This window comes from Eschrichtius robustus, chromosome 11 (genome assembly GCF_028021215.1).
Source record: "Eschrichtius robustus isolate mEscRob2 chromosome 11, mEscRob2.pri, whole genome shotgun sequence".
NCBI classification, from domain to species: Eukaryota; Metazoa; Chordata; class Mammalia; order Artiodactyla; family Eschrichtiidae; genus Eschrichtius; species Eschrichtius robustus.
In genome coordinates this window covers 71,548,928-71,561,722 of record NC_090834.1, presented here as the reverse complement: position 1 = coordinate 71,561,722, position 12,795 = coordinate 71,548,928, and the positions used below count along the sequence as shown (strand labels likewise).

The 12,795-nt window shown below is 47.0% G+C and overlaps 1 protein-coding gene across 2 annotated transcripts in view; it reads right to left on the bottom strand.

The window, feature by feature from the left end:
• Positions 1-11,840, bottom strand: part of SPON1 (spondin 1) — a 269,321-nt gene extending 257,481 nt beyond the window's left edge. For both annotated transcript variants that reach the window (XR_011075438.1, XM_068555753.1), the window contains exon 1: positions 11,382-11,840. Coding sequence is in view for 1 of the 2 variants with exons in the window: in XM_068555753.1 (XP_068411854.1) it covers positions 11,382-11,619 (238 nt within the window). In the remaining variant the exon portion in view is untranslated. The remainder of the gene's footprint in view (positions 1-11,381) is intronic.
• Positions 11,841-12,795: the final 955 nt, after the last annotated feature.

Sequence of the window (12,795 nt, the reverse complement as noted above, 5' to 3'; positions counted from 1 at the left end):
CCTGTAAAATGGCAGTTACAGTACTTCTATTGTTATCCTAACAAGTAATAAATTAATATTTGTAATAGTAAGTATATATAAATTTGGCTACATTAATAAAATATATTTAAAGATCAATGAGTCTCCCCTCTAAAATAGGGATCATCATTATCATTTCATGCATTTGTCATAAGGACTAAATGACATAAGGTATATGAAGCACATTGCAACCATTCAATAGAAGTTCATTCTTTCCCCCATGTGCTCTCTCATCATGGAATAGCTGGGAGCCAGGTGAATGGGTCCTGAGCTAACCAATATGTAGCTGGGAAGAGGAATGGATGGGAAGAATACTCCTGAGGAACTGGAGATATGTCAGCCAAGAAAATGTATCTGGGGGAGGGTAGGAAGTTCTAAGGGACACATGCTGTCTAGGACCCCACACCTTCCCTTACACTGACTATGTGATCTTTGGGGCTGCCAATCACAGTCCCCCTTCTCCCTCCTGAAATAGCAAGTCATAGAAGTGACTGTGACCCAGATGCAGTCTATCTCCATATCGTAATGTACCCCATTCCCCTGGGTATGTCACCCAAGCTGGGCCAATCAGAATCCTTCCCTGGGATTTTTCAGCTTGGAAGTAAAGCGGGAAAGGCTTTTCTTTCAGTTACAGAACTGAAAGTCTTTTCACTGAAGGTTGTTGACAGCTATCTTCCCTGGCACTGGGAGAAAGTTTATCTGCAGTAAGAAAAATTGTGCCAACACATAAAAACACAGCCAAGAGGTAAAGGATGGAAGGAGAGAGAGAAGGTAAAAGGAGTGAATGGAAAAGATGGAAAGGAAAGGAGAAAGGGAGAGGAAGAGAGAAAAGGAGAGAGGGGGAGGGAGGGAGAGAGAGAGAGAGAGAACTTTGTTCAAGTCCCTAGATCCATTTATACCTGAAACTGGCCAGATCCACCCGTGGGCTTTCCAAATATAGGACTCAATAATTCTATTTTTTGCTTTAATTAGACTGTGTTCCTGTCACTTGCAGTGGAAAGACTCCTGACTAATTTTGGAACAAAGAAAATAATTCTGCCTAGACTGTAAGATTCATTAACAGGCTAAAGGAACAGTACTTGTGACTAAACTGAGGTGGATGACCAGCAGGGTGGCAGTTAGTATTTAAATGCCACTGAGGTAACAGAAAATCAGTTGACTTCAAAACTATTTTAATTAGATGTCAGCTTTGGAGAAAGATTTTAAGGGATGTCAGAATGCTCTGTCCTAAGCCCTCACCTGCTCATCATTCTTACCAACTTCTTAGCTAAAGCCTTCTAAGGTTTGCTTGTCAAAACTGTGGATAATCCAAAATTAGATTATGTGGATAGGTCATTCAGTGACAGAATCCAGATTCATGAATGGTTGACAGCTACCGTGATGGACCCAAACATGCTGGATTAAGTCTAATGGGGAATCATGTCAAAGCTTATGTCCTAGGACCAGTTTCACTAGTACAGGGAAAGGAGGGCGGCAAGCCTTCCCACCAAATCACAGGAATTTTTTGCTGGCTGCAAGCTCAGTGTGATTCCAGAGTACAACACAGCTGCCAAAACAGCGAGCACAAGACCTGGCAAGCTTAACACAAACACGGTGTCCAGAACAAGGGAGATAATCATTCCGCCATGTTCCACCCTGATCAGAGCACATCTGGAGTCCAAGGTGCAAGGGAATAAGGAAGAGTGTCCTACAAAGAATGGTTGTAGAAACAGGGCATTTTAATCAGAAGAGAAGTCATAGTACCTGTTTCTTCACAAACATCTCAAGGGCTGAAATATGGCCAAGGGGAGACCTTATCTGCTGGACTCCAGAGGACAGAACCCGGAGTGATGAGTGGAAGTTACACGGGAGGCAGTCTTTGGCAGCAGAGATGCACAACAAGGTCGCCTTAGCTCAGGCTCTGCTGATCTGCGAGTGTTGTCACCTAGAGGAAGCTCACAGCTCTTCCCTCCCCACCACTCCTCGGCCAAGGCAGGGGAATGTCACCATTGTGTTGGCTCTGAGGACATGCCACTGGCCACTGGGTTGACAGAAACAGGATAGGGCAGTGATGTGACCAGGTGCTAAAGTATGTGGGACTAGGAGGCTGGGGGTGGGGCTGGGAGAGATGGGGATGGGGAAGCACATTCACAGAAAAGTGGCCACCTTTTGGCCACCTTCTCTTTGTGTCTCACCATCTTGCTTTAAAAAGAAAAAGAAAAAGAAAAGAAGAAAGAAAGAATATAGATTCCTGGAATCCAGCCCTTTGTTGGGGTGGAGCCAGTGAAGATATATATATATATATATATATATGTTCATATATATATATATATATTTTTTAACTTTCCAAGTGATTCTGACACATAACTAGGTTTGGAAATCACACAAATGACTCCACAAAGAGCTGATTCCAGGGAAAGTCACTTTAATAACTGGTGTCTACGTTTGATGGATCAACAATCCCCTCTGCCTATTCTCCATGTAATCAGAGTCAGTGTCTGAGGCTGGCAGCTCCTTCCCTTTGCTCTCTTGCCTGCTGTCCTTGTGCTCTTCACCTCTGAGCCATCAACGATCCGGCTTCCCACCATGCATATGACTGCAGATCTCTTCGCTTCCAACAGCCTTCACCCTGGGCCCTGAGCATCTCCCTGCCCTCAGCCTCCAGCCAAAGCCCCCAGGGCACTGAATGAGCATCCTTTCTCTCTGCTGCCACCACATGGAGATCCTTGCCATCTGTCCCCATTCCTTGGCCTCACCTCTCTCTGGCAGAGGGAGAAATGCTTTCCCTTCCTTCCATCCAGCTCTCTTAGAAGGAGATCTCACTTCTCTCTTTTAGAGGGGTTCTTGGGGTTTAAATGATACATTCACTTTTCGATAAATAATGATTTAGTGCCTGTTACGGCCACACGCTCTTTTGGGTGCTGGCGATAAAATGGCAAACCAGAAAGGCAAAGTCCTTGCTCTCATAAAGCTTGTATTCTAGCTTGAGGAGGCAGATGATAAAGATCATTTCAGAGAGTGGTTCAGGGGTATGAAGAAAATAAAACCGGGCAAAAGTAAGGAGAAACATAAATTGGTGGTCAGAGAAACCTCTTTAAAGAGATAACATCTGAGCTGAGACTCAAAAGACAAAGAGTGAGCCAAAGATCTGGGGGAGAGCATTCTAGGCATGGAGAAAAGCATATACAAAGGCCCTGGGGTGGGAATGAGCTTGGTGTGTTTGGAAAATTCAAAGGTCAGGGTTGCTGCTGTGAGGGGGAGGAGAAGAAAGAAAAGGAGGAAAAGAAAATGAAGAAGGAGAAGAAAAAAAGGAGGAAGGGGGGAAGAAGAAGAGCACCAGCAGAGCTTCCTGTAGCACCTAGAATCCCCATTCAGTTCTTCCGACCTGTCTGAGTCTGCCCACCTCCCCACACTCCCATCCCCCCCACACACAATATTTTGTGCTCGCAGCCCTTCCCTGCCCTTCCCCCTCTCACCTAGTCTGTGTTTGCAAATATCTCAACCACAACTGTAGACAGGATTCAAGTTATTTCCCGCGGGTCTCCTAGACCTCAGCCAATCAGTGGATGTGAGCGGGCCCCTGTTTAAAGTTTCCCTCAACTTTTCATGGCAGTTTTGAATATTCTGTGAAAGGTAGAAGCCTTGTCTATGTAGAGCTCACAAAGGTCTTCTTGTGGTGTTACCTAACTCCTTACCTTTCCTATCCTAGCCTCAACTCCAGCCCAGCCAAGACACCTAGTAAAAATGAGCTAGCTAGCCACACAGAAAGCTTCACGTGATGTAGTGAGCTCTCTCACACTGTAGGTGCTCCAGAGAGGTGCATATGACAGGAACCAGACACAACTGCACACCATCAGAGAAAAAACAGAGAAAGGAAATAATACTTGAGATCATTTGGGCCACTTGCCACTGTATTCAATACATGCATGCATGTGTGAGGGAGCATGAGCTGTGACTCTGGGTTCCCTTAGTCCATCAGATAGTGAGTATTTCATCCTTGTCACGTCAGTGTTTAAGGACCAACAAACCAATGGTTTTACTAGTGATTCAACTGAGGAAACACTGGTCTCTTCCAATGCTGGGGGGAAAAATAGAAGTGCTGGACTTACTGAGAAATGTCAGTTTGTTTCTATTCCCCACTAACAAAACTATCTGCTGGGGCACATAAATAAGGCTAGATTGAATCTAGTATCCATGTGATTGTTTATGTAAAATTGCAAAGGATTTTTAAGGAATAATTTTGACTCATGTGATTTTTGCTTTCCATAGTGCCTCTTGACTCTAACCCTCAAGCAATATGGGACTCCTCTCTTGAAAAAGAACATATATATATATATATATATATATATATATTAATATGTATTAACTGAATCACTTTGCTGTACACCTGAAACTAACACAACATTGTAAATCAACTGTACTTCAATTTAAAAAATTTTGATCTCAGCAAATTTAGTAAATTCCACAGCAGATTAAGAGCACTTATTTTAAATTAATCTTAATAAAACAATGCATGATCAATGGGATCTGATTCGGGGGAACTTATCTATTCACTAAGAGAATGAGAACGATAGTCTTCATTAAGACTTTAAAACTAAAAAAAAAAAATGGGACTCCTCTGTAAAATTATTTCTTCTTTTTCATTCTAAATATATATCCCAGTGAGGGTTTTTTCTTTTCTCTTAATTTCTTTCTTCTCCTTCCCCTCCTTTCTCTCCTCCTCCTTCTTCCCCCTCTTTTCCTTTTTCCTCTCCCTCTCTTGCATTTTCTTGCTTTATCCACTTCTTCCTTCATTCCCTCCCTTCCTTGCTGCTTCCTTGAGGAAGGGTGAGACAAAGGAAGAGGGTGAGACAGAACAGGCTACTCTGACACATTGGCTCCTTTTTTCTTCTCAGTATGAACCCTATCAACACACCACACACAAGCGTGCATGCACACACACCTACATCAACACTCCTTCCCCTACTGATTCATTTAGCAGGAATATCAATTCACGTGCTGTTGAGAAGATCCACCTAGACCACCTATCACTGAGAAAGAGAACATGAAACATTGTTTTTACATGACTATGCATTAAAACATGTGACAGAGACGGCTAGCTGCCCCTCCAAATCCATTTTCACCTTCATCCTTTTGAAAACTAAATCCCTCCCCAAAGTTTTCACTGGGCATGTGGCTGCCCAGCTAAATGCTATCTTTCCCAGGCTCCCTTGCAGCTAGGTGTGGTCATGGGACCAAATTCTTAGCAAGGGAGTGTGTTTGGAAGTGCTAGCTGTGATTTCTGGGTCACATCACTAAAAGAAAGCTGCTTGCCTCTACTTCCTTTCCCCTCTGCATGCTGACTGGAACTCAGATGTGTTGGTAGTGAGCTGGCTGTCACCATGCTGATGAGGACAACTCCCTAGAACAGTGCTGTCCAATAGAAATAAGCTCAAGCCAGGGGAAATTCATTTTAGTTGTTAACAAGTAGCTGGTAGGAATAAATGTAAAACAAGTAAAATTAATTTTAACAATATATTTTATGTAGCCTACTGTATACAATTATAACTTCAACATGTAATCAATATAAAATATTATTAATGAGAAGCTTATTCTTTTTTCATACTAATTATTCAACAACCAGTGTGCATCTTATGTTTACAGCACAACTCAATTTGGACGAGCCACATTTCAGGTACTGTGACTTGTGGCTACCTTTGGACTGCAGAGTGCTAGAAGATGGTAGAGCACAGATGGAAGGAACCTGGGTTACTGATTGACCTTGTGGAACAAGCCACCCATCATCTTGGATTTCCCATTTATCTCTTGTTTAAAACACTGTATTTTGGGGTCTCTTTGTAACATGAGCTTAGCCTGTATCCTGACTAATACAAGATGGTAAGTTTTTTTTTCCCTGCAGAAACTGGTATTGACCTACATCTGACATTCTGTATAACAAGCTAATGGCATGTTTGTAAACATATCAGCAATTATAGCCCATTGTTCCAGTTGAGTCAGCCAGCTGGAGTGGAACAACTTAACTGTGTATGGGAAGTACTCAAGTTTTAAACCTTGAAAACTTCCAACTTTTATGCTTTCATTTTTTTGTATGTTCTGGTTTTTTTCTGTTTCATGAAACTCAAAGCAACAATCCCACAACTATTAAGCATGTAGATATGCATGCATCTTTTAATTTTTATTATCTATTTGAACTAAATACTTATGAAAAGGGAGCACAAGTTAAAAAATTAAAGTTACCTAATAAAAAAAGAAAAGAGGAGAGGTGGGGTGTCACTTATAATTAATTACAGTTAATCATCAGCAGTGCTTAATTTAAAAAAAAAAAACACTAGATGAGAAATAGTTTATTTGAAAGACCTTACCCAGCTTAAAATTTTCAGATTCTACATATATACTTTTCAAATATATAATTTTACAGGCATATAATATCTGCATATAAAAACAAAACAACAGTCAAATTAGGTTTTTTTATTTCCAATTTGTTGGTTTCCCCACAAACAAAAGGAATTGGCTAAAGATTGGCAAGGTTCTTCGTGTTTCTAAATTAATCTTCTGGTTTATGGGGAAATGCAATACTGAAGTCTATAAAAAGAAAATGTAAATACGGACCCACCACTTCATACTTTGTGTCCCAAGATATGTCAATTATTATCTTTTTTTAAAAAATTAATTAATTAATTTTATTTTTGGCTGCGTTGGGTCTTCATTGCTGTGCGCGGGCTTTTCTCTAGTTGCGGCAAGCGGGGGCTTCTCATTGCGGTGGCTTCTCTTGTTGCGGAGCACGGGCTCTAGGCACATAGGCGCAGTAGTTGTGGCTCACGGGCTCTAGAACACAGGCTCAGTAGTTGTGGAGCACGGGCTTAGTTGCTCCGTGGCATGTGGGATCTTCCCGGACCAGGGATGGAACCTGTGTCCCCTGCATCGGCAGGCGGATTCTTAACCACTGCGCCACCAGGGAAGCCCTGTCAGTTATTATCTTGATTTGCTGTTGCTGTTTTCCTTCAACAAAGACTCAACATCTAGAAGGCTGAGGGTAGCTGGGTGAATTCAGTCTACTCCTAATTTATTTTATTGAGTCAGTGTAGAAGACTGGTTAAGAGCAGAGATTTAGGAGTTAGACATTCCTAAGTTTGTATCCTGACTCCACTGATTATAGCTGTGTGACCATGGGCAAGTTACTAAACCTCTCTGAGATTTAGTGTCCTCATCTATAAAATAAAAATAATAAACTGCCCCAAAGTACTGGAAGGAATAAGTGAGATGCGTAGGAAGTACTTAACACAATGTCTCATCCAGTGCTAGCTGCCAAGTATTTTTCTATTTCCAAAATAAATAATGATCTCATAATATGTGTGTGTGTGTGTGTGTGTGTATGTGTGTATATATATATATATATATATATATATATATATATATATATATATATATATATATATCCTACTGTATGACAGTTTCTTTTGACATGGATTATTTCTAATTCTCATAGCTACTCTGTGGGCGGTGGGAGAAGCAGCCTCATTTTACAGTTGGAGAAACTGTGGCTCAGAGAGGTAAAGCTGCCTGCTTGAGGTCACAGAGTGAATGTGTGACTGAGCTGAAGTGGAAACAGACCCAGCCAACATCAAAGCCTGTGTTCTTTCTACCAGGCGGAGGTGGGACACTCTGAAACACACATTCTTATGGCAGTGTGTGCCCCAAAGAGAGACAAAGAAAAAGAAGGCAAAGCAGCTTTGGAGGTCTCCAAACCTCCCGGTTTAGAATAAATCCCTCAATTATGCTTGAAGTTGGACAAGTATTTATAAGCTCGACTGGACATTCTTTCCCCATCAAGTTCCTTGAAATTTCCCTTTAAAGAGCATCTAGGAAAAGCCACTCTCATTAGCCAGGGTCTGGCTTTATTTTCCTAATAAACAGACCTTTGGACAGACAAAAGAGCCTCTTTTATTTTCAATCAATTCTTGAACATTTCAGCTGATTTTCTTCTATTTGGCTTGAAATTGGGATCTGGGAATGGCTGGTCCTGCAAATTGTCCTCCTATAAGGGAAGCCCCTTGAGGATCCTCAACTTGTTATTTTTAATCACTGTAATCTCTTTTTCAAAGGAGGCCATGGTCAGAAACAGAGCAGGCCTTTCAGAGCTTTCTAAAGCACAATTATTGCAGAGGGAGGGGGATTGGGGGGAAGAGGGAGGGAGAGTAGAGAGATGTGGTGGGAGAGAGAAGGCAGTCAATATAGTACTAACAACTTGGAAAAAGGCTGAATCATCATCTCAGCTGGATCCTGGCTGTTGAGAAGAAACCCCATGTTTCAATATTTTTCTTAATAGTGACCATTTTATTCCAGTCTAGAATACCTAAAGGATATGCTGGGGTGGGGGGCATGGAGAGCAGAAACTCTTTGGGGATGAACTAGAATACTGAGGACAAAGGTTTGCGGCAGGAAAACAAGCCATTGATTCCAATGATTGTGAGGGGCCCTAATTCAGGAAAAAATGAAACAGCAAACAGAACACCAGGGGAATGTTAATTTCCACAGCCTTAAGTCAATACCTAGAGCAGAATGTATTAGATTTACTTCTAATATAACTATTCTAAGAAAGTATAAGCCAACAGAAAATGTCACAAACTAGGCCAGTGCCCTTTTCTTCCCAACTTTGAGTGGCAGGATCAGGTTTGCTAATCGCAGAGTATTTACTCAGAGGGCCTTAGCATGGTTCCTGCAAGATCTTTCGTTCAGGATCTCTTAGTCACCAGAAAGGAGATAAGATGATTGCCCACCAACAGCCTGAGTCGGATGTCACAGTCCAAAAGGCTAACTTTTTAGGCTGGAATAACCTATAAGGTGAAAGTCTAGTGCTCCCCTCCCTACTAGCCCCAGTTTCCACCTGCTGGCCATGGATACTTAGGCAGTCATGGAACCTCTCTGTCTATGTGAATCCCAGATGCATCTCTCTCTCAGTGCTGGGGCCACTTGCTGCCAGTGCTTGGACAAACTGGGAGGATTCAAGTGGGAAAGGAAACCCAGAAGGACTCTTGGCCTGCGCAGCAGACTAGCCTGAATTACCCAAAAAAGAAATCCTCCCAGGACTTCCCTGGCGGTCCAGTGGTTAAGACTGTGACTCCCCGCTTCCACTGCAGGGGGCACGGGTTCAATCCCTGGTCGGGGAATTAAGGTCCCACTTGCCATGCAGTGCGACCAAAAAATTAAAAAAAGAAAAAAAGAAATCCTCCTGGTCCTAAACTAGGAATAGTCTAAGGCAAGCCTCATGATATGGAGAAATCATTCATTCATTCATTCAATTATTTCATGAGGACCCAGGTAACTGGCATTCACTGGTAGATTGGCTGAAAGGAGTGCTGAAAAAACCTACTTTTAAACGCATGCACACACACACACACACCCCCCAGAAACAAATCTGACCAGGCACATCCCTCCATTATTAAACCATTAGGGCCCCATAGCCAGCTCAAACTAGCATATATTGGGGGCCCGCTGTAGCTCAGGCATGCTCATCTTTATGCACTCATTCACTCCCTACAACCGCCCAGGGTGGTTGGATAAACAGCTGTTTTCAATAGCTGGGAAACAGGTTCAGAGAAATTAAAGGACTCGCACAAGGTCACACAGCTACTAAACCCCGGCCGCCTGACTCCAGAGCCACCTCTTTCCCTGCCACGTGGAGCCGGGACAGTTTTCCTAGGGAACGCAGGTCCTCGGTTTGGGGGAGGACTGAAGAGGCCAGCGGGTTTACGCCCACTTCCCTCCAGTCCACGGAGAGGACTGGCTGCTTCCCAGCTCCGAGGAGAGACTGCGGCCGCTTGTAGGTTCGGCTCTCAGGGCAGCCCAGCCAACCCGCCGCCAGCTCCCCGGGGCTGGGCCGGGTGTTCTCCACCCCACCCCCACCCTGCCTGTCTCCGCGGAGTACCCAGCATCCCGCCGACCCGTGCCGGCTTGCAGGGGCTGCCCGCCCGGCGCCGAGCGCATCCACGTGCAGACTATGCCGGGAAGCCCGCTCTGGGTAGCTCCAGGTGGAGAAAGTCGGGAACACGAACTCGGGAAAACGGAGGAAGCGTTCTGAGAAGGGTTGCTCCCGGTCCTGGTCGCCTGTGTGGCCCGGGCTCCCGCTGACACTGCCCCAAACTTTCTCCAGTGTTGTTCCCATTGCTTCCTCCCGAGATGCTTAGGAACCGGGAAAGTGGGGATGGAAGAGCACCCCACTCGGCGCCCCAAAGCCCCTCTCTTCCTGCTTGGCCCTAGAATTGACTTTTGAAGGGGCAGGGGTGAAGGGACACGCGCCCTGTCACTCCCCGCCCGCGGGGCCCCGGTGAGGCCAGGCAGGCTTCCTTCCCTGCCCGACGTCCTGGCTCGCGACTGGAGAAGGGCAGCTGCAGCACGGGGAAAAGATGTCTGGGGAGATGACCCGGCTGAAGAGAGGGGCGGTGGGCCCTGGGGAAGCCGTCAGTGATCTTCAGGTCTGTGCGGGTCGAGCTGCCTGTCCTGCCTGGGAGGCGCTCACTTGCTTGGACATCCCCTCTCTGCGCTCCCGAAAGCCGGCTCTCAGCTGAGGAGCGTAGGAACGGCATCCCTGGGGCACTGAGACTTGGCGTTGCGGGAGCCAAGGTCCCGGCCTCCAGGGAGCAGGCCTCGGAAATCCGGGCTTCCTTTCCGTCTTCATCGGATTCCCTTTCCCTGTCCGAAACTACCTAGAGCTCCCTGTCCACTGGGAGCCTGTCTTAGAAATCCAGAGTCTTCTCCCTCGCCTGGGACCATCGGAGAATAATTTGGAGTTCTTTCCAGGGACCCTTCCGAAAAGCTTCAGGCTCCTCTCCCCTCCTCCTCGTGCCCTGGGACCAGTTAAAGTAGAAGCCGAAGTCCCTTCTCCTGTAGGGATCTGCCCGGGGAAGCTGGAGTGACCATCCCACTGGGGACCGGTCAGCGAAAAGCTGGTTTCCTTTCTTTCAGGGATGGGAGTGGGGAAAGCCGGAGTCACCACCTTGCCTGGGACCCGACTAAGAGAAGCCAGGGTCCGCTCCACTCCAGAGACGGATCTGGAGAATGGCGAGTCTCCACTTCTCTCTTGGAGCCGGCGGGGGAAGAAGCCAGGTTCCCTCCCAGCCAGGCCAGAGTGACGCGTCGCTCCGCTACAGCCCATGCCCGGGAACCGCGCGTCGGACGTGGGAGCTGCATCTCCTGGCTGTGGCCCGCGACGGCCCCGGTCACTGGCTCGGGGCTAAAAGGGCTGAGGGCATCCAGGACAGAAGGGCCCTTACCGGGCTGCGCCCGCACTGTGCGCCTGAGAACCGCGCGCCCTCCTCCCGCACCGCGCGGTCGGCGCCCTCCGGGGGCCGGGTCCCGCGCCCTCAACGCCACGGAGGGCCACTTACCGCGGTAGCTGGTTCCTGGCTTGTAGAAGTCAGGGTCGCCCTCCACACGGAGGCTGAACTCGGTGTAGCCCTCGCGCCGCGTGCCCTGGACGCGGAGGATGCGGCTGCAGTAGCCCTCCGACTTGGACACTTTGTCCAGGGTCTCGTCGGAGAAGGCCAGCGCCGCGGCCAGGGGCAGCGCCAGGGCCAGCAGCGCTGGACTCCGGCTCAGCTTCAGGGACGCCGGGGATAGCCTCATCCTCGCGGGCCCCCAACTTTGTGCCTGGCCGCCGGCTCGCCACGCGACTCCTGCTCGAAGGGGTCCCCGCGGAAGCGAGACCTGGCAGAGCCCAGGCGGGGAGCGGAGCTCGGAGCCGGCGCTGGCGACCGGGAGACCTTGCCGCCTCGGCTTGGCGGCTGCCGAGCTGCGCTGCGCTGAGCCGAGCCGAGCGAGCCGAGCAGCGCGAGGAAGGGAGGGCGGCGGCGAAGGAGGAGGAGGAGGAGGGAGGGCTGATTTTGCCCAGATCCCCGAGCGCAGCGCTGTTTTGTTTCCGCGCTGGCGATTAGCGGCGCGGCTGTGTTTATTTTGCGACGCTGGATTCCCAGGGTCTGGCGAGGAAATCATAGGGTACAGGGACACTGCGGACTCTGTCCCACCACCAAGGAGGCTGCTGCCCCAACCCCCTGGACCCTGTGGAGTAAGGGTGCTCCAAGGAGGGAAAGACTGAGAACTTTTGTTGCACACCTACTCTGTGTCTGGCAATATTCTGGGCCGTTTACTTACTATATCTGCTCACCTTTTCCACTCTCGCTTCACACAATAAACGTGACATTACTTTCACTCATTTTATAAATGAGCAAACTGAGGCTTTCGGCCAGTTAAGGCAGGGCCAGATGCCATGGCTATCTGACTCTATTGCCCTTCTCTGACCTGGAACAGGTCAGACTGGAGGATGGAAAGGAACAGAATGATTCATCCATTGGGCCCAGTAGGCACAGTGCTATGGCCTGTAATACCTTTGGAGATTCCTGAAAATGTTTTTTTAAAATCAGAAGAAAAAAAACTTTAGGTCCAATAAAATATTTCACTATATAGTATTTATTAATATATTTGTCTTTATACCTACAGAGTCATAAAATATAATGTTTACTGTTGTTTTATGAAGGGAGGAGCCCACGACGACAAAAGTGCCTAAAGCCCATGGGAGTCCTCACAGAGCCCTGGAAAGGGGTTTTGAAAGTTTCAGAGAAAAGCCTGCGTTTTCTTGGCTTAGATTTTAGTTCAGGTTCCCAGTCCCCAGGGACAGATGTTTGGAGAGGAGCTGAGCCTAAGCGCTCACTGGGCGGAGCCTCAGGCTCAATCCCAAAGCCAGACAGGAGAAGGCCAGGTGCAGGAATCTCTCCCACTGTTCCCCTGGGCACAGACTTGAATCAA